The following is a 22,063-nucleotide window of genomic DNA, read 5'->3' as shown; positions in this document are numbered from 1 at the left end:
TATTGTCGTCTGATTGACAAGCTAAGTTGTTAGAAGAGATTTTAAAAATGGTGAATCTAAGTCGTATCAAGAATGGGATGGGGGATGGATAGGAGGCGTCAAAGTTCATGAGTCAGGATGAGATGAGGTGAACTTTTGGGTGAGGGGATTAACTGCAAAATTGCAACTCGACCGGTCCCCTCCCTTCTCTCAAAGCCTCAACGACTCGATTTTCGGATGATCTGGACGGTAGGTGCATCAGCATCTTCTCTACAGACTAGCAGCTGCAACTGGAATTTCTGGCCGCCCAGAACTGAGCTACCTTTGGTTTGGTCGGTAAGGTTACCTCTCACAAGTTCACCGTAGTGAGCCAGCGAGAGTTACCTACGTGGAGTAGCTCCTCTTCCGGATAAGATACGGTATCCAGGCGAGCCGCAGGACGGTATAACGAAGTCGGCAACCAGTTTGCCTTCCTCCGACGATGGCCGCCGCCGCTACGTTCCGCTCTCTACTCCACGGCATCCCGTCCTTTCCCTGCCGCTCTCCCGCCGTCGCCACTATCCTTCCCGAAACCAAACTTATCCCGGTAAAACCACCCCTCAGAGCCATCCTCCGCCTCCCTCTCCTCTCCCAGCACCGCCTCCTCCGCGGCGCCGCTGCCGCCTCCGCCGCTGCGGCGTACACCGACACTGACGGCTACGAACCGGACGCCGGTGATGAAGTGGAAGAAGGCGAAGACGAGGAGCAGCAGCAGCAGCAGCAGCAGCCGCTCGCGACCAAGTCAGTGCGACCCCGGGACGCGGCGCGGCTGTACGTCGGCAACCTCCCATTCTCCATGACCCCCGCCCAGCTCGCCGAGGTCTTCGGCCAGGCTGGCACCGTCGAGACCGTCGAGGTCTAATCCCCATCCCTCCTCTCCCGCGATCCCTTATGATTCTTCTTGATCTAATTTTAGAGGAGGAGATCAAAGAGAATCTGTAACCATACCAGGTAATCTATGATCGCGTCACCGATCGGAGCCGGGGCTTCGCCTTCGTCACCATGGGCAGCGTCGAGGAAGCCAATGAAGCCATCCGGATGTTCGATGGATCTGTGAGTCTTCTCTCAGCATTTCTTTCATTCCTATCACGTGTTTGTGAAATTGATTTCTTGGATGGCAGCAAGTGGGGGGCAGGATAGTGAAGGTAAACTTCCCGGAGGTGCCGAGAGGAGGAGAGAGGGAGGTGATAGGGCCGAGGATGAGGACCCGGGGGTACATTGATAGCCCTCACAAGATCTATGCTGGCAATCTTGGATGGACCGTCACCTCCGAGGATCTGAGAAATGCGTTTGCTGCGCAGCCTGGCATACTTGGTGCCAAGGTCATCTTCGAGCGCGATACCGGCAGGTCCAGGGGATTCGGCTTCGTCTCCTTCGCATCTGCCAAGGAGGCCCAGGCTGCCATGGAAACCATGAATGGAGTGGTACAAGTCTCATCCTTTTCTATCTGGGATAATTCGCACTCTGTAATTGGGTGTCATCATCTAATAAAAGAATTTGAATGTGTTCTGGTTATGTAGGAGGTCGAAGGGCGGCCTCTGCGATTGAGTCCGGCAGCGAGGACTCCGGCCGCCAGTCCTTCGCAGGACTCTGGAGTAGAGGTTGACTCTCAAGAAGCCTCATCAGCTTCATTGGAGGTGTCTGGGAAAGAAGAAAGCTCAGTGCAGTCTAGTGTTAGCTACTGAAGAATGGTTGGATGAGTAGGGATATATGATGCTTCAATGCAGTTCTACAAGATCATGGGGTGATTTGGAGGGTATGGTGGTGTGTTGTGGGTGAAAAATTTACAGAACATCATGAACTTCTGATCAAAAATGGAAAGGTCTGCAATAACTTAAACAATGTTTCTGGTCATTATGTCTTGAAGATAATTTCGTATTCAAAGGCCTTGGGATGTTCTAAATTGACTAGGAAAATGTCTTTTACTTTCTAAACTTAGTTAATTCTGTTGCAGTATGGGATTGCCAGTTTTGGTTTGGGTTAGTTGGACTTGAAGAGTCTGTAATTTAATTTCTGTGGAAGCTTGCTGCTGATCAATAAAAATATTGCCCTTTTTCCTGCATGCATGTGGGACTGGATTGATTAGGACCAGCCATATTGCTTAACATGAATATGGACACTCACTTTGATTCATAAGATTCAGTTTCATTGTGTATTACTTGTGACATCAACTGCAAACTCCTAGAAAAGCTTCCAGTTGCAATACAACCTAAAAAATGCATCAAATTCATTTAATCAGTGGTATCAGTGATTTTTTTCCTTTTACTTTTGAACCACAAGTATATATCTAAAAATGTTGCTCTGGTTACCCTACATGACTGTTCAACAGTGCAGACAATGTATTCTTTCTAATAATTAGGATTTATGGTAGTCCATGAACCTGGCAATTTGGATATAGTAGCAGCACTTATCAATAAATTTCCTCACAAACATCAAAAAATTTCACAGCTTATTTCATTGCTGCAATGCAGCTGCAAACTACTGAGATAGAAAGTCATATATACGTACAGTCTCAACATGTTTGGAAGTATAATAATAAAAAAAATAAAAAGGTATATCGCAGAACATGAAAAAAAAACCATGGAGAACTTCAATTTTGGCACTAGTCATTTGTGATATGACTTGTTTAGTGATCACCATGATGGATACACGTCCCTCTTCTGCCAAATTCATACATGTTCTTCACTGGATGTTAAGACCACTTTCTAGAAGAGCATCTGCAGCTGTATCTAAGTCTTGGGGAAAGAAGACCCTGCAAAAAAGAATGTTTGATTAAAGTCAAAGAATTCGGAATAAGTAGTTGAACTTAAACAATTAAAAAAAAATTGTAAATAGATATGAGCACCAAGAAAACATCAAGTTATTTGAATATCAAATAAGCAGTCATTCCTCCTGCAAAACAACCAAATCTCAATATATATGGCAGTTTTTTAGGCATTCCATGCCCGTCGATAATTTGGATGCTTCCCAAAGTGGAGAGGATGAAAAATATCAGTGAGAAAAATCTACTATTTTCAACAGTCAAGCACCCCCACTTCTGCGACACACATAAGAAAAAGGAAGAAAAAACAGTAACTTGCTCAAAGCATTGAGCTTACAGTAGTTGGACAATAAAAGGATTGCTGTTCATATTATGATCAGAATATGCATAGATGTGGCAGATAAAATTGGATGTTCTGATGGAATTGGCTCAGACCTCTACAAGAACATAGGATGACCTAGCATGATCTGAATGGAGAAAAGTAAGGGCAAAACAACAAAAGGATTTTTTTTTTATTTAAAAAAAGGGAATAGGTTGAAGCAGACAAAATGCTATCAGATAGGAAAATTTTATGTGAAAGCATTTTTCTAGCCTATTATCTCTGCTCACTAAGATGCATACATCAGATAAAGGTAGATTCTAACCTTCTCTTGAACATACTGAAATTACCTGCAAGTATTATGGTATAATGTTTTGCTCAAGTGTTCTGCATCACCAATACCTTTACAACCAGCAACCACCTCAAGGACTTGCCTGGAAAAGAAGGCATCAACATTTTTGCAATCAAATATATAAAGAAGTAACAATGAGACTTCCCCTAAATAAAAAAAAATCTAAGTCTACCTTATGGTTTCCATATATGACAGTGAGTGCCTGTGAAAGTGCAGACTGTATACAATGATACTAACTGACCAGAGTTTCCTAAGTTGACATAAAATGAAACATGGACATAAAAGGGCTGTGCAACCAGATTTTGTAAAGTAAAATGAAATGCATTAAACAAGATTCGGGAGATAACATTTTTTTAACTATTTCTCATATTAATCTGGACCATATTCGTATATGGACTATTTGATAAGCGCTTCGATAGAAATAATGATCAACTCGCTCAAACCTAGTTCTTGTACAAATCGTCTCTCTCAGTCAGCTCATTATCATAGTTTTCCTTTCATTTATTGGCCTCGCATTTGGACCATTACAAAGCAAAGAACATACAACAACTGTATGGTTTTGACAAATAAAATTGAATTCAAACTGGCTCAACAAAGACTTCTACAAATCAAAGGATTTTTTCTCTTTGTTTTGTAGAGATAGTAATCATCTAAATTGTTTTTGGGATCTCTTGTATATACTTAATCAATGTTTTCATTAGATTCTTTATGCAGGTCCTCCTTAAAATTACAGGAAGTCGAACAATAGCTAAAGATTGGAAAAGATGGGAGCATACATCACAAACAGGAACATAGACATTATAATGTCAACCATTATGATCTTGCAAAGCTAAGTTTTTCCAAATGACCAACTCATGGAGATGCTAGTAAGTTTCCACATAAATGAGATAAGGCTGGCATTCCTGTAACCTGAACCATCAGTTTAAGAAAGAGATAATCCACACCATGGTATCCTTTTCTAAGATACGTGGTGGGGAAGGATTTCTTCCTTATGCTCAAAACCTTCCCATCAGCACATCGCGCTATTTCCTGGGTAGAGTCCTCCAATTTATCCTTGCAAAAGAAAAATGAAAAAAGAAGTCTTTTTCCTTTCTTGAGCTGTTAGACTGTACTTCAACTTTTCCGTTTTCAAATTTTTGGTTTTCTCAGATGGATTTGTTTTCCCATCAATTACCTCACTCATCAACTGTTATGCCATACATCTCCCATGCTGCACCCAGCATCCATTAGATTTCCTGCCTTTCACATTCCATGCATTAATAAAAGTCCCCAAAACATATGTACTACAGGCACCAAAATCCATCATTGCATGGAAATATTTGACTCTGTAACATACCCAAAGACCATGCCTCGCACCCTCCCAAGCTAGCCACAAACCAGGTGATTCCTACAACAGAGGAAATGTGGAAATGCCAGGTGATACTTCATTCATGCTTTAAAAGAAAAAAAGGGGAAAAAAGGGGGAAAAAGGAAGGGAAAGGAAAACGTGGTCAACAAAACCCATATTTCTATGATACATCCTCTCTTTCATCATGGGACGAGAACATCCAATGCTCATTGGAAGATCCAATGCAGCACTAGCCAAACATCACGAATTGAGATGTGTGAATGTGAATGCATAATACATCAACATTCATGCCCATGTAATGTTATTGTGACCATGTATCTCATAAACTTTTGGTGTGACATATGTTGCTAGAACTGCATTGGACCAAATGTCCAATTGCCCACAAATCACTCGTAAAGATTTGGAAGACAAGCAATGTATCAACAGCAACAATCATTCAGAGCATGTGGCGATGCATCTTACACATCTTGGTGCATGATATGAGAATGCACTGCACCGGTCCATCAGCAGAGTATCAGCTAGCCAGGTCCTTCACCTCTTCTTTGACATGACATTAATGTAGCACTAATCCTTGCAACCCTCATTTCATCTCTCTATACATGAGATGCAGTCATACAAAGGAGTATTTTATGATGAAAGATTGAGATTTTAAGGATTTGCATGACCTATTTAAAACTACTTGTAGTTATCAAAAGGATAAGTATCTAACCAGCAAGCACGATCGCACCAAATGCAATGCACAAATCAAGTGGATAAAATATCTGATGGATGGTTATCATACCATAAACTAATAAAAATGTTTTGGAATATATTTTCTTTATCATGTTACTTGTTCGAGACAAAGGAGAATCTAATGGATGCCTGTGATTCCATAATCAACAATTTTTTTGGGGTTTCATCTTTTTTCTTAATTATGGTGAACAGTTATTATCTTTTTTATTATTTGAATTATTGCAGGATACTTGTTGACGGATGGACATGACCCTATCAAATTAACAATTCTATGCATATGCATGTAAAAACAGGTAACTGAAAGGATTCCAGATTTTATCGGTGGCATCTAGCCATTATATATTTTTCTGCATAAAACATGAGTAGAAGATCAAAATACGAAATCTAAGGTTAGTACTCATCATGTCATGCCATCTAACACTTTGGTGTCTCTTTCTTTTAAGCATCCTAGTACCTTCATTCAATTTTTAATATATACAATTTATATTACAAATACATATGGCTCATGTAGTCAGCATATGGGGTTTGGGAAGGTGATGACGAGGTGCGGTTGAAGGTAAGGGAAGGTTTGGTTGGGAGGAGAAGAGCAGAAAGGTGATGCTGGGAAAAATGCAGTGGAGCAAGTTTTATCGATTAGCTTGGGTTTAATTGTTGAAGTAGCATTGAAACTAATCAAATTGTTTTAATTCTTGATGTTATGGAGGGCTTAAATTATGCCTAAAATTTGAAACAAAAATATCAGAAGCTATACTTTGAAAACTAAAATTATATTTTAAAATTAATTAATAATATTATAATTAAAAATCTTAAGAACCATTATTGCAGGTATGTAGGGATTAATGTTCCAAGCCAGCAAGTCATCAAAAAATATTCAATATTATATCATATAATTCGAAAAAAATAATATCAACAAAATGAAATAATGAGACCTTGAATTTAAAAAAAAAAAAAAAAGTTACTGCAAATAACTTTTATGTTTTTGTTAACTTTCGATACACTACGCAACCTTTCTTACGATAGCATGTATAATCGCATGGAAAAAGGTATAGTGTTCAAGTACTATGTAAGCATGTAACCATCTGTGTACAAGTTACATGCTTGCATGCATGCATCCATGTATGTATTGTATGTACAAGTAACATAGGACTTAATTTTGCAGATAACCATGGACCCTAATTTTCTCCTCAACCCAATGTAGATCGTATGAGAAACCCAAATTGGATTGCCACGACTTTCTTGAATGACCATATGTACATCAGATTCCAGAAATTAGATGATCTCCATTTATTTTAAGTTGAGAATATTCACATTCTATGTCACAATAGAATATTAGCATGTGGTAGTCAGCAAATCAAGTTCCCACACAAATAGATACCAATAATATGATGTTCATATCATCAAATCAATAATCATGGTCATAATTTTAATCATGAAGCAACCCACTGAACTTCATCTTGGCTAATCATTTGGTTGCACCAACAAAAGAACTTCACATTGAGGAAGTCAAAAAATTGTACAAAGAAAAAAGATCTAGCTTTCTAACTTTTCATAGCAAACATCATGCATAAACATCAAATGGCATCAATACAAAGATGATAATAACAAAAAGGAAAGATGAAAACTTTAGGGTGTCTTAGAGTCTATATTACACTGATTTTCTTGCAATTCTTAAAGCATTAATAACAATTATGAATAGTTAGCCTTCCAATCTAATTTACGGTATACAGTTTGTGGACAAGGCGAAGTCATATATTAGACATATTTAGGTGACATAAATTGCTTTACAAGACAAAGAAGGAAGATAAACAAATTCTTTTTAGTCAGTTGGACAAGATCAGAACACAAAGAAGAATTGAAATTCTAACCGAAATGAAGTTATTTGACTTTTCTTCTTTTCTTTCCATTTCTATGTAATCTGAAAAAATTAAGATGACCTAATCTCATCTGAAGGATTGGAAGATCATTCAGATCCTCTTTTCAAATAGGAGGATTAACAAAATCAGAATTTTAACATACTCCTTAATTTTATATCAATTGACAATTGAAACAACTTAATAACTGATGTTATCAAATTCACTTAATTATGACACAAAAAATCTTTACAAGTAATTTTGTGTAACCAAGTTGTCAAGCGAGAACCAATAAGCTGGCATAGTATGTGCTGCTTCCACATTACATTGAAGGCAGTAAAAGGACCACTAAGCATTTTCTCTATTCATCTGTATATTTTCTAGGACAATCTTGTCCATAACTCAGCACTTAGGTTAAATACATTGCCTTTTAATTAACATCAAGTATTTGCTTCAAAATTTAGACAGTTATTCTGCAGCAGCATATCAGGCAAGCCAAGCAACAAAAACCAGAAATATCAGTTCATGGCTATAAGTCGATCCATTTAGCATTGTTGCTAAGGGCTAAAGCCACTGAAGGCATTATACAACTTGTGAACCAGTTATTAGAATCATGTGTATCTCCCTGAAGAAAGATGGAGATACTAATATATAGCAACTAAGAAAGGTTTTAGATGTAACAGTTAGATGCCAAAGAGATTACATAACTAAATTATATAAGATGCTTCCTTTAATGCTATTTGTTCTTCAGCTAGCATATATAATTCTCCTTTATCATTACAAGTGTTGGCTAAAGAACAAGTAATGATAAAATGGCATTAACTCAATGAAATTCCTATATTTGGGAAAAACGAGTTCAAGTCAATGAATCAAAGTTACAAATATACATAGATAAATTCTTAACATATAACTGCAATGCATTCATTAGTTGATAATGTCACATAGTGACAGTTTGAGTAACTAGTTACACACCAGACTTCTGACTACTGGAAATAGATGAATAGATGAGACACAGTCAGAATATTAAAAGCTCATAAAGCAAATATTGAGATAATTTTTACTTACCTGACTACACAAGGCTCGTTGCGATCTTTAACAGTTGAGTCAGGCTCATACTTCTCTTTTTTCTTAGAAGGCCAGACTGATTTCACAAATTTTATGCCGGCATGAGTATTCTTGATTCCACAGTATGGTGAGTCTGTCTCTATCATCATCCTCTCAATTGGAATGCCTCTCAGAACATCAAGATTCTCAGTTGTCTTCAAAGAGCACCCATTAACACCTATTCAGTCAAAGATGTAGGAACTTTCAAAACTTTTCTGATTTGGACTGCTTTCTGTTGGTTACAGAACCTTTCTGATTTGGACTGCTTATACTGGCATTCTTCCAAATTCATATAAATTGACCAAGATAAAGACCACATGCAGTTCACAACTTCACATGGAGTATAATAAGTAAAACAAGTGAAATGGACAATTTCTCAATCACAATTCAGAGAATGACATGAGCATATTAGAAACTCGAGAATGGTGTCACAACTGAAGGAAACTGTTCCAATTGAAGGAGAGAGAAAATGCAACACAGTCAAATTGCCATTTTGTAAAACAATGCCTTCCAAGATGATCTCCACTGGACAAATTCCATAACTACTTAGCAATGTAATAAAATTGACAGTTGTTCTAATATGCAAGGCACGGATAAAGAGCTTAACTGATCACCTATAAATAGATTATCAAATGATAGAAGTTTGTCACGATCTTCTGCACTACCAGTAAATGAATGAGCAACCCCAGCACTGAACCTGTTGAATAAACAAAAAGTGATTTTTCAAAGCGTTACCTAGTGTTATAGCTTGTGCATACAAATGTAAATGCACAGAAAGAGACATCTGCACACATACACCTATCTTAGCTTATAAAAACTAATTAATATATGAGCATGAAAGGCCTACAACTCCCATTAGTTATAGGAAAAGGCAGTAAAGACCAAGGTTTGCCAAACCAGTACCAGGACCCATACCAGTTGGCGGCCGGTTCAATATCGTACCAGTTCGGGACCCTACCAACGCACGCTACGCAGAGGTGTGCTGGTTCCGAACCGGCATGCCATGTTTTTTCAATATTTTTTAGGATTGATATATTGGTAATCATTTTTTCAACTTTATCAATGATTTTAAGTATAATTTGATATTTTTTAATTTTTTTATGTTTATGTGATCCCGATTCAACCTAAATGATACCTCTTGATGTTTTAGAGTGATGCAAAATATAAAATAATTAGTGAAATGTTGCATGCTACAAAAAGCAACATGAAATATTCTAAATTCAATTAGTGAGATACAAAATATAAAATACAATCAATTACATATATTTAAAGTACAACATATATACCGATATCTAAAATCTCATCGAGTGGCGATGCCTCTCGTAGATATATCAATCATTAGCATAATCAGAAGGCACATTAGTTCATCCCTCTAAACAAGCGGCATTGTAGTCTTTTACACTCATTCCATAAAGAACGCACTCTGGGTTATAACCACTCTCAGATCTCTCGATAAATCTCTGGCTCTAAGAGGTGTCATCTAACTGATAATACAGCTATAAAGAAGTCTATCCGAATATGCCGGCAGCAAAATTCGACCCGTAAGATACTTCAAGTTGCGTAGGGTAATAAGCACCGGAAGATGATGCCTCAGACGCACTATATCTATATCTATATCCGTATGGATCACAGGCTGCCTGTAGCTGCGGATAATATAATCCAATTGACGACTCGGAACCTGATATGTCAATGAATCCTACTCTACGTGCGAGGTCATCTGCAGCTGCATCGTGTCCTCCTGAATGATCTCGAGCTCGTCTCCTATATGCAAGCATATCCTCACGGGCTCTACCAGATCGTGTACTGTAATCCATATCCTGTGTAGCATGCGTAAACTGAAACTCATCGGTGAATCGAAGACCATTCTATGGTTGTATCCAATAAATGGTGGTCTCATAAGGTAGAAAAGAAGAGGCATGCCTTGTTTTAGGTTGGATCTTCCTTGAATCGTCGAAATCAGCGCATTTTTTTGGCCCGGAAGAGGGAGGTTTGAAGAAATGGTGAAGGAAGGCCTGAGAAGGCTTTGCGAATCAGGCAGTTCACACCAGTTCCACTACAAACCGGCTGGCTCCGAACGGTTCAGGGCAGGTTCGGACCGGTTCCGAGCAGTTTGAGAACGATTCTAACTCCCACAATCGAACCCGATTCTGACTCCCACAGCTGAATCGACCTGGTCCCACACTGAATCGGCTCAGTACAGCCCAAACTGAGCAGTTCAGCCGGGTTCGGCACACCTTGGTAAAGACCTATGTTACTTCAACTAAAACTAATGAATTTTCAATCAGCTTGATGAAATTTCATCTTCCACAAAAAATATAAATAGTGGTTATTTACAAGATCAAGAGTAAGAACAGATTAATGAAGGTAAACAGAAAAACAATCTGTATGAAAAGAGTTTATTTTTGTTGTTTGCCTTTTGAATATGTAGCTGCAAAGGCAATCTGATTTAGTGTCCTGTAACTGTTACTGCTACTTTTGATGCCAGTTTATATACCAAGGTCATCTTGATCTTGGTAAGGCCTCTATAAGTTTGAGAAAGCAGTTTTTCCTATATTTGCTTTGTAATCTTTAGATACTCCTCTGGGGATAGTATGATCCACGTTTCTTTCTATAGAGGTTATACTGCTTCCCTAGGACCTGCTGCCTGGTTGTATCACTCAGTACAAGGCAAAGGGGGTTTAAATGGTATTACCCACCGTCCCTAATTTCTTTAAAAACGAAGGATTTAAAAAATAGCCTGCTAATTATGCCATTCGATAAGATGGGAGTTTTCTCACCAAATGTAGCCTTCAAGTTCTCGATCAATGAGTTTCCAAATGATGGAAAACCAGATCACATTAATGTTATAAGTAAGGCTCTTCTATGACTTGGCACCATCACCTATCTGGATTTGAATTAATATGATGTTCCTAAACTATGCAGAACTGGAAAAAGTTGTGATGTTACAAAACCTAAAATGATTTGGTAAAGCTTGTTCTAGACCTGGCTTAGTCATTATTTTACAGGTCAAGCTTGTCAACAAATCATGCTCATGTTTACAGGAGAAGCTTGTCCATGACTTAACCTAGTCACTCTATTTGGATTTCAAAATCCATATGATGTTCATAAAATTAACAGAACTGGAAGAAGTTGGAGTGTTACAAAACCAAAACCATTTGGTTTTGCAGTCTCCATGATTACCTGTGCTTATTTTGAGCTAAAATGTTACAAAAGTCTTCAGCAGCAGCACGCATGTGCAGAAACATGGGTAGTTTCACAGCCTCTGCCAATTCGAATTGCTTTTCAAAGTACCTAAATGAAAAGCATTGCAAATATTAATAATACTATCATAGAGTCAATGTTAGCATGCATAACATAGGATGCGTGTATCATGGATAGGCCTATGACCATGAGCGAGTATGCATGAGAATGTGCTGCATGCGCGTGTGCATCCACATGGGAAGGCATGCTAGACATCATTTAATCTCAGAGTATCACGCTTTTGTGTATTAAAAGTTCAGCAGCACAGTCTAAAATAGTTGAAACCATGAGAAAGCGCTTGATCATGGTTAAAACCACATTTACAAGCTATTATGCAAAGGAGGGCAGGTGAGTACATGTATATAATAACCAATTACTTCTGAAAGCTTCATATACTTGCTAGAACATTAACCTGGATTGCACCACCTGGACACTGCATTAAATACTTAATGACTAAATTTTAGCTGCCTCCACCTTTGTCAAGTTCATTCCTTCAGGACATAGTTTATCCTGTTAGTCCATTGTAATTTAAAAGTGCTATCTAAGTATGTAGAGCATTTATATTCAACATTTTGCATAATTTTTTAGTGTACAGATGTGTTATATTGGATACCTGGCCCATTTATGTCAATATGTCTCAATATATCTATAATAGAATTGTTCTATTGCCTATTGGCATATGCATGTATATGATCATGCACAGAGAAAGAGCAAGAGGGGGAAAATTTTATAAAATTATAAAATGAGTTTTCAACATACTTCTTCTGTGTTTCAGAAGGGCAGAATTGAAGCCTGTCATAATCCAGTCCACATTCACCAACTGCCACCACCTACATCAAAGTTGAATTTTACAGGTTCAGACCAATACAGAGATACTTTATGCTCGGTGATGCATATACTAAAAAAAAGAAAGGAAAAGAAATTCTCCTAATTCATAATCCACAAGTAGCAACGAAAGCAAATATGATCTTTCATTTAGAAATAGATGTGAAAGCTGGCTTCGTCTTATGTACTTATTCAAATGCCAACAGCTGCCCTTTTTTCGAATATGCAGCATCAAGCTTCATATCCTCCAATATGACGTTTGCTTAACCTATGTAATCTACTTCCTTCAAGGTTATGTTTAACATACATATAAAAAACATGGTGCTCAAATTGTCACAGTCCATGTTATATTCTCTCATTTTCATCTCGTCCATAACTCCACAGTAACTATGTCTGTCAACTTCCCTCAATGTTTCAGAAAATGCTTTTTCTATATAACATCAAAATGTTCTCGAAGGGAAGAACCCACATGGGACATTTCAAGATGCCAGTAGATAGGCTCACGAGCATTTCCTTTTGCTAATTTTACAGTACAGTTTTCTTGAAAAGGAACAGAGTTTCCCCGGTCCTCAAAACAACAGCATATAGTTCTAATACATGATTGAATGCCAATTACAAGAAACCGTGAAGGCAGAGCCTACCTTCCCTTTCTGAATTCCCTCTTTGGCCAACGACACAAGTGTCTGAAAGTGCTTCTCAGGATCACCACTCTCTTCAAACTCCTAAAAAAAAAAAAACAGTAAAAGGACTAAACATTCAATTTGGTATTGGCTAAAAATCACAGTCTATTACCATTTAGTGACCAGCTAAAGGAGACTAATCACCTTGCATCTAGTGGGATGCACACCAACTGTACAGAAGAGTCGTCCTGCACGAAATAGCAGAGAATCAAAAACAGTAAACTGATTTAGCTTATCTGGGGAATTAAATCGAACAAGTCATATGCTACCATGCAGCTAAACCATAGCAAACAAACCATCGGTCTCTGCGATGGCGAGGGCCTCCTTTGATTCCTCAAGCGAACCCCCTGTGACCTTTTACATTTCAAAAAAAAAAAACAGAGAGAGATTAATAAGCTCGAGTACAAAAGAAGCAATATCCTTGAAAGGAGAGAGACGGAGTTCACGATGATGCGGTCGACGCCGGCACTCCACGCCCTGGCCAGCACAGCCGGGATGTCTGCCACGTGATATTGCCTGCCATTGTATATCCCCTTGAACATATTATCTGCAGCAAAATTTTGATCTCTAGTTTTGAGATTTTGTTAAGCTCTGGTGAATGGGAAAAGAAAACTAGACGAGAGAGTAATGGCTAATTCACCTGTGAGGTTGACGGCAATGTCTTCTCTCCAGCGATTTGAGAAGAGTGGGAATTAGCGAGATTAATAGACAGCAACGAGGAAAAGAAAGAGAGAGAGAGGAGAGGAGGAAGGGAGATGGAAGCAGTAACTTGCCTATCATTCTGACGGTGGAAGACATCGCCGCGGCGAATGGGGAAATAATTGGGTGTCTCGCGTTGATGAGAAGAGTAGGGGAAAGAGAGGAGAGGGAATAATTCGCAAGAGGCTTCTGACTTTGATAAATCGAGCGAGGCAGTAAAGCTTCTTTTTTTTTTTTTTATGATACGAGAGAGCAGGGATATAATCGTATAATCATAGTTAAGTAATGTTATGGCGGCATTTTATAATGCTGTGATTTCCGAGAATAATTTTAATATCACCCGCCTCTTTTTGAATATCTGGCAGTGGACTTCTCTCCATTCAGGCCTTCGTATTTCCAAGAGGGCCACAGCCTACAAGGATGAAAGAATGGCTATATATTCATTATAAAGGTTGTCTTCTTGAGGAGCTAATAGTGCTTCCTCCTTGGCAGCATAAAAATCTATTATCTAATACACACACACACACACACACACACACATATATATACACACACACACATACATTAAAAATGAAGGCTATGCTAAAGCAAAACTTCCATCCGTCACATATGTTATCTATTATTCACATTATTGATAAAGCTCTTTAGTTCGGATAATAAATAGGGCTTTTATTTAATCTGATCTTTATTAAAATATAACAATATAATATTATTAATAAAAAGCTTATTAACTTCTTAAACTATATTAAATAAAAAACTTTTCATTAGTATTCCTAAATTAATATAGAAATTAATGATATTATTAATAACTATATTTATTATGCTAGCATTAATGAAAAGCACTTATCAGTTATCATTAGTATTGTACATGCCCATATCAATGCAGGTTATTAGATTATATTAATATTTTATTAATTTTAATTGAATTTTTATAATTATGATCTCACTTAAAAGTGAAAGTACATCACTAATTACCTCAATATATTGCCTTTAAATATTCTCTATATATAATACTTTTTCATTTCTTATTATAAGCATGTCAAATCATGACCTTATTATTTTATTATAATATATTATTTTACTATATCATAGATATAAATATGTTATTAGAACTTTATGTAGTGATAATATATCTTAATATTAATATCAAATATTTATTTTAGAAAATAATTAGGCTCTTATATCTATTACATTGTATTCCATATCTAGTATCTATTCTATTATACGTATTTGATATAGCATTTTCAAGAATAATTGAAAAAAAAAAGCACCATGCATATCGTGAAGGTTATATGCTAGTATATAACTAAATAGAGGCTAAACTTGGGCTAAGCTCTCCACTCATCATAGTTTACATGATTCTTTATTTGAATGTTAGTGAAACTCAATTTGAGCAGTTTCAATTTCAATAATATGATTTTTCTAATCCAAAATATTGCAAAGTAAATAAGTATTTAAGAATATAGATTTTACTTTTATATTTTTTTAATTAATAAATTAAATTATTTTTTATAAGAAAATTTGAAGTCTCACAAAAAACTAAGTCCCTAATTTAGAGGAGGGAATGGACGGATAGAGGAATATGTGTGTGTGTGTATATAATTTTTAGTTAATTAATAAATTTGTTTCCTACCATTGCTTATGGCGACTCTTGCTCTCTTAGATCTCTTCACCTTCCATGAGTTGTTGCACCCTTACTCTTGCTCGGCAACAAGATAAGCCAAGATTCTACTTTCCTCCATACTCTTATCCATGAAAAGTAGAAAGAACTTGAACATTTTAGGATTATGCGGTTTGTAGACCCTGAGATACTGAATCAGAAACCCTCCAATCCTTGTATATTAGGTATTTTTTTAAAATTGCAGGCAGTCAGACCTTTTTCTTCCATCTTTCCTCACCATCTGAAAGAAACTTTTCTTTATGGGAGGTTGGGTTTTAAAATCTTGATTTAGAAGAACCCCGGTTATCATCGGCCATGGTCCATCCGATGTGACCTCTGGAATCAGTGGTTCAATCGTGTTTCCCAGTAGAAGTCATCTGTTTGGGAAGTCTTTTTCTGTTTCCCACCTTTGGCTAATCGACCTTTGCTTTTTGCCCCCTTAGATTTTTGGTCTTATTTAACCAACACTTTCCATCTAAATCACGGCATGAATAGCCTAAGCTTGCTAGACTTGAGTTTTTTTTTTTTTAACCTCAGACCAACAAGCGAACAATTCAATGCCAACAACTCAATTAACATTCTCAAAGATAATTTTGGCCTACCTTTAAATAAATCAACTAGCTATGATTTCTATATACAAATCTTCCACCATCGTACTAGGCCAATATTCCATGAAGAATACATTGCCTTCTTTTTCTAGTCCGAATCTGTAGGTATTTTCTATGCTTTCAGTCAATCCAAGTGGTCAAAATATACCTCAGGTTGGTTGCTACCCTAATTGAAGACCATCCAACAATCCTAGCTCCTCTTGAATTAGCCAATCTTTACCAAAAACATAGGGAGATCACCACTGAGCATTGGTGATGCGGAGGTCCCCTCAAGACGCTTAATATTTCGTTATATGCCTATTTTTTAGAGATTTGCCTATCTATAACCGATGTAGCTGACGTCATTCCTATCAGTCATCAGTATGCTCTCTTGGAGGATCCATTCCTCTCTTTCTCAGAGTATTTCAAGTTCTTCCACGAAGGCTCCTTTTGTAGATATATAAATCTTCAGTTTGTTTTCTTTCCTTTTCCAACACCTGCCTAGTTAGTATTCCCAAAAGCCTATGTATCCTCAATAGAGATCAAGATTGTGGGACTTCTTTGGAGAGATTTTCTGATCCCTAGAGATCTTCATGTCGGCTCAATTATAGATAGATCGGTCAATAATATGTGTACGATTGAGCACTACTCTTCTTATTTCTCTGCCCATCTATTCGGATTGGTCCAAGATATTCCCTTGTCCGCCCTTCTATTTTTTGAGTACTTAACTTTTTGCTCGGCTACTCATTTTCAAGCTGCATTTGATTACGTTAACAAACCTTTTTTTATGAACAATTATGCTTGGACTACCATTTTGTTTCGCTTGACCTTCGGCCTGCCATGATCGGAGAGTTTATGGGCTAGTGGGATGCTGGCATGATCATTATGAGAGTGCCGCCACTACCTTGGATCGAATCAATGTCAGCTCTCCTCTCGACTCAGCATCTGATGTTCCTTCTACTTCATAGTCAATCGATGATAAATCTTCACCATATGCAAGCAAGATTCTGATCCCAATCAATGGCAAAAATTTAAATGCATAGTTGCAATCATTTCTGGCTAATCCTTAACTTTGCAACTCTATTAATGGTTCTCTCAATTCGGCCAATATTAGCAAAGGTTGAAGTCCCTACCTCGAAAAAGATAAAAAAGGTAGTTCACAAGTCTAAACTTGCACCTCTTCAAAGTAGTGTGGCAGGGTGAAGTGTCCTGTAAAGAAAAGCAGGTTCGTCGTAGTATTGGATATCAACGAGGACTCAGAAGATGAGTCACTTAATGATCTACCAATACTGTAGACTTGCCACAAATCGTGCTTGCAGGAGACCATGTTCCTTCGACTAAGTTAACTAACCCTTCTCCATCTCCTTACCTTGATCATCCCCAAGAGCCTCCCTGTTGCCCAAGGTGACAAGCCAAGAGGGGGGGGGGGGGTGAATTGGTTTCTTCTAAATTTTGGTGCTTTAAACGTTTTCTTAATTAAGTGCGGTGGATGCTTCCTTAAACTATTTGAATGATTTAAACTAGTGCAAAGATAGAAGATGATGCAAGAATAAACGTAAGCACAAGCACAACACAAACACAACAATATATAGTGGTTCGGTGCTCTCCTTAGCACCTACGTCTACTCCCCAAGCGTCCCCTTGGAAATTCACTATAATCCCGCGGATTACAGTTGGATTGTTTTCCGGGCTCACAATCCAAAAACCTTTGTTGGTTTTACGGGCTCACCAACGAACCTTTACACTTTGGTTTTCCGGGTTCACCAAAAACCTTTGTTGGTTTTGCGGGCTCACCAACGAACCTATACACTTTGGTTTTCCGGGTTCACCAAAAACCTTTGTTGGTTTTGCGGGCTCACCAACGAACCTATACACTTTGGTTTTCCGGGTTCACCAAAAACCTATGTTGGTTTTACGGGCTCACCAACGAACCTATGTTGGTTTTACGGGTTCACCAACAACCTATTACAAGTAGTTTGATAAACAAGAAGAAAGATTCAAACTCCTAAATGAGCAAATGAAACAATATGAACTACAAAGAAGAGTTAGAAAATATTTATCGCTTTGAAGTAGCTTCTCTCTTCTTTGTCAAGGATGCTTCACTCTTCAAGGGAGGATGGAGCTCTTGATGCCTCTTTGAATCTGCTCAACCCCTTTCTTTGATTCTTGAATGAAGCCCTTGAATGAAGCTTGCCTTGCTAGGGTTCTCTCTTGAATGCACTTGATGTATTTTCCCAAAAGCTTGCTTTCTCTGATGAATACTCCCTCTTAAATACTTCTCCAACCTCCAAATAGTCCTTTCTGACCGTTGGATTGAAGAAACTAGCCGTTTATAGCCGTTGGGAGTCCAAAAAGCATTTCTGCACAACTAGCCGTTATGTTCAGCCCGTGTTTGGGTCGGCTCAACCTGTCCTTGGGTCGACCCAACCTTCACTTGGGTCGACTCAACCATTTCTTGGGTCGACCCTCTCAGAAAACACAGAAACTTGAAATTCAGCCTTCTGTTGCCTTGGGTCGACCCAACCTTTCTTTGGGTCGACCCAAGGTCAGCTTCAGAAAATTCAGAGCCTTGAATTTCAGCCTTTCTTCACTTGGGTCGACTCAACCTTTCCTTGGGTCGACTCAAGGTTTACTTGGGTCGACTCAACTTCTTCTTGGGTCGACCCTCTCAGTAATTCCAGAGAGCCATTTTCTGTCTGTCTTTCTGTCTTCCATTTGGGTCGACCCTTTCAGGGTTTGGGTCGACTCAAAGTTCACTTGGGTCGACTCAACTTCTTCTTGGGTCAACCCTCTCAGTAATTTCAGAGAACCATTTTCTGTCTGTCTTTCTGTCTTGTCTTTGGGTCGACCTTCTCAGGGTTTGGGTCGACTCAAGCGTGGGTCGACTCAACCACTGTGTGGGTCGACCCTCTCAGTAAATCCAGAGAGCATTTTTCCTTTGCATTTTGAGGTTCTTTGGAGGTTGGGTCGACTCTTGCTTACCTTGGGTCGACCCAACTCACTGTTCATTTGTGCTGTTTTTGCAGGAGTGTGCCAGATGATTCCTCGATGTGCCGGGGTCGACCCAATCAACCTATGGGTCGACTCAATCCACACTTTGCTGCATTCTCAAGGTTAGTTTCATCCAAATGAACAAGACCATATATATATTTTCAATTAAGCAAATGTACTGAGAGCAATGAACTTATAAATGAAGTATCAATTTTAACTTATAGCATACTCTAGAGAATTGCTTGTTAATCATCAAAATAACACTATCATCCTCAATCTCCCCCTTTTTGATGATTACAAAATAAAGAGTATAAGCCTATTGATACTTGTCTTTAAAATCAGTTTATAAAAGGGATTGAATTTCAGAATTTCAGTTTTTCATATATATAAGTGAAATCTCCCCCTATATCATTCAAAATTTGCCAATTTGATTTTTTGAATGGCTCCCCCTTTCATTTATAATTCATTAGCAATGAAACTTCAAAAATTTGAGATAAAATAAGAGTTTCAGCTTATGTATCGAGGTGAGAAAGGAGCGTGCCACATTCTGAAATTATGTGTGCCAAATTCTGAAATTTGATATAAATTTTTGAGTTGATCATTTTCATTGTTACAAATTGCTCCCCCTTAGATGTATAAGCTTTCTTATATGATTTTCAATTTGTTTGCCCATTTATTTCTCTTTTCTTTACATGCTCTAAACACTATCTTTACTTCTCAAATAAAATACTCTTTCTTTAAACACTATCTTTACTTCTCCCAAAATTAATACTCTTTCTTAACTTCTCAAATGAAATACTCTTTCTTTTCTTCTCCCCCTTTATATACTCTTTTCTTCTCTTCTCCTTTATATACTCTTTCCTTCTCTTCTCCCCCTTTTTGTTATCATCAAAAACATATATATGGGAAAAGATGCAATTAAGAACAAACTTCAAACTTTATTGATCACAATAGGAACATTTTCATACATTAATGCCCAAAATAAAGATAGGTAGAATGTTCCTCAATCAAGATTTAAAGATATAAGGAAAAAACAAGATACATATGAGAAAAAGCAAGATACATATCCTAGGCTCTAAACAAGATCGTGAGACTCTTCCGGATCGCTTGGCTACGGCTCTCTTGGGTCCTATTTCTCCAAGATTTTGAAGTAATCTACTGTTTGGAGATGATTGGAGAAGATTTGAGAGTGGGGAATAGGATTTTCAGAAGAGGACAAGGGCAAACAGTGCCCTAATAGAGCTCTCGGGTCCCCCTTTTAACAGTGGGGTCCCGACGTTGGGTCGACTCAAGAAATTTCTTGGGTCGACTCAACGTTGGGTCGACCCTGTTCTGGGTTGGGTCGGCCCAAGTGCAGAATTTTCCTTTTCTCTTCCTTTTTTTGCTTCTAAAAATTTTCCTTACTTCCAATCCTTATAAATTCTTTCTGGGACAATGATACATGAGTAAGAAATCTATAGATAACAAGTTTGACTCATGTTTCATGGATTTTTAGAAATTGGAGGAATGTATCATGAGGCTACTTGCTCCCTTTTATATTTCTTCAATAAAAAGGATCACATATGCCTAATTCCCTCCTTAGCATGCAGAATCTAACTTTACTCAAGGGTTTTGTAAATATGTCGGCTAATAGTTTTTTTTCAGTACATATATGCTCAATACATATGTTTCCATTTTGCACACGATCCCTAATAAAATGATATCTTATTTCTATGTGTTTGGCTTTAGGAATGAGATATTAAGGATGTAAGCCAGAAGTGATCTCTAAATGTAGATTCCAAAGATATTTTTCAAATCAAGTGTAGATGGAATCTTTTTCAAGTTATTTCAAGGAGTATCAAGAATAATATTCAAAGAAGGCACGAATGAAAACTCAACATCTTTATATATATATATATTAAGTATATAACAAGATGAGAGCAATCTAATTAATTTTCAGAGTATAGTATAAGAGCAGATAAAGATCAAAACTTATATACTCGAAAAGCATAAGATTATGTTGAATCTTTAATTCTTAATGACTTCAAAACTCTTTCATGATATAAAAGTATTGGGGCATATATACCAAAACATGAATTTATGCAGTGTAGGATATAAAATTCAAGGTTTTGAAAGTTCTTTTAGAGCTCTCTTAAAAACTTTCTTTTACTCCTTTAAAGATCATAGCATCAAAATCAATTAAAATGAATTGGCTCATGATTGAAACACTAAAGTGCAAGCCAATAAGAGCTCATTAGTAGATTCCAAAGTAAATTTCCAATACTAAGACAAATGGAATCCTTTTCACTTAGTTTTCAAAACAAGTGATTTACCAATTAAGTACAGATAAAAATCCAACTTTCAAAAGATATTCAACGAAGCACAAAGTTTAATACCACTTCACATTTAGTATTCTTTCTCTTATCTTTAGTTGAATTTCAGATTTTAATGATAAACGTGAATAAAACTGAACCTTTATGATATCAAGAGTGTAGAGTGATCTAGAAGCAATCACTCTTTTTAATCTTTTAAGAACAAGTTATGCTTCCTCTTAATCTTTGAGAAAATGTACTGAAATATTAATCAGAAAATGATTCATTTGAGGCTCAAATTCTTTCAGAAGCATTTACATTTTCTTTCTTTTAAGAATCATTTGAGTGAGCTGAAATATTTCTAGACTTGAGATCATTCACTCTTTTAATAATATATATACATATATATTTTGATGAAAGTCTTTAACAATGTAGGAGAGGAAAAAATATATAGATGATCATTGAAGTATATGTATTTATAGAACTCAATTTCTTAATCAAGGTTTTTCAGCAATGTATATATGAAGCACAATAAATCTTTTCAATATCAAAATAAAATCATATATTAAAAATATTTGTTTGCAATCAAGATCATCGAAAGACACAT

At 37.2% G+C, this 22,063-nt stretch overlaps 2 protein-coding genes across 4 annotated transcripts; one reads left to right on the top strand and one right to left on the bottom strand.

Moving 5' to 3' along the window:
- Positions 1-225: 225 nt before the first annotated feature.
- Positions 226-2,080, top strand: CP33 (chloroplast RNA-binding protein 33). Its single transcript, XM_008813067.6, has 4 exons — positions 226-874; positions 970-1,071; positions 1,140-1,442; positions 1,539-2,080. The coding sequence occupies exons 1-4, from the start codon at positions 461-463 to the stop codon at positions 1,701-1,703; spliced, it is 984 nt and encodes a 327-aa protein (XP_008811289.4). The 5' UTR covers positions 226-460; the 3' UTR covers positions 1,704-2,080.
- Positions 2,081-2,450: 370 nt separating this feature from the next.
- Positions 2,451-14,339, bottom strand: LOC103722489 (TatD related DNase). Of its 3 annotated transcripts, XM_008813065.5 has the most exons (12): positions 14,003-14,168; positions 13,870-13,890; positions 13,676-13,776; positions 13,526-13,583; positions 13,374-13,417; positions 13,191-13,271; positions 12,484-12,554; positions 11,665-11,775; positions 9,099-9,181; positions 8,446-8,662; positions 3,449-3,532; positions 2,451-2,770 (listed from the first exon to the last, which is right to left on the bottom strand). In XM_008813065.5, the coding sequence occupies exons 1-12, from the start codon at positions 14,025-14,027 to the stop codon at positions 2,701-2,703; spliced, it is 966 nt and encodes a 321-aa protein (XP_008811287.2). In that variant the 5' UTR covers positions 14,028-14,168; the 3' UTR covers positions 2,451-2,700. The 3 variants fall into 3 exon arrangements, with proteins under 3 accessions (XP_008811287.2, XP_088560299.2, XP_038987913.2); XM_088704173.2 differs by lacking the exon at positions 13,870-13,890 and having other exon boundaries at positions 13,676-13,796; positions 13,999-14,339; XM_039131985.3 differs by lacking the exon at positions 13,870-13,890 and having other exon boundaries at positions 14,003-14,339.
- Positions 14,340-22,063: the final 7,724 nt, after the last annotated feature.

The sequence above is a fragment of the Phoenix dactylifera genome, chromosome 9, assembly GCF_051530095.1.
Source record: "Phoenix dactylifera cultivar Ajwa chromosome 9, Ajwa_hap1_PhDact_Kaust_v1.1, whole genome shotgun sequence".
NCBI classification, from domain to species: Eukaryota; Viridiplantae; Streptophyta; class Magnoliopsida; order Arecales; family Arecaceae; genus Phoenix; species Phoenix dactylifera.
The sequence above is the reverse complement of the archived record's forward strand: the minus strand, read 5'-3'. Positions and strand labels throughout refer to the sequence as shown.

Excerpts from the sequence above, each read along its gene's own strand:
- CP33 (XM_008813067.6), top strand. The coding sequence starts at position 461 with ATGGCCGCCGCCGCTACGTTCCGCTCTCTACTCCACGGCATCCCGTCC. Across the intron at positions 875-969 it reads GCACCGTCGAGACCGTCGAG|GTAATCTATGATCGCGTCAC; the intron begins GTCTAATCCCCA and ends TAACCATACCAG. Across the intron at positions 1,072-1,139 it reads TCCGGATGTTCGATGGATCT|CAAGTGGGGGGCAGGATAGT; the intron begins GTGAGTCTTCTC and ends CTTGGATGGCAG.
- LOC103722489 (XM_088704173.2), bottom strand. The coding sequence starts at position 14,027 with ATGTCTTCCACCGTCAGAATGATAGGCAA. Across the intron at positions 12,555-13,190 it reads AGGGAATTCAGAAAGGGAAG|GTGGTGGCAGTTGGTGAATG; the intron begins GTAGGCTCTGCC and ends ACTTTGATGTAG. Across the intron at positions 2,771-3,448 it reads TTATACCATAATACTTGCAG|GGTCTTCTTTCCCCAAGACT; the intron begins GTAATTTCAGTA and ends TCTTTTTTGCAG.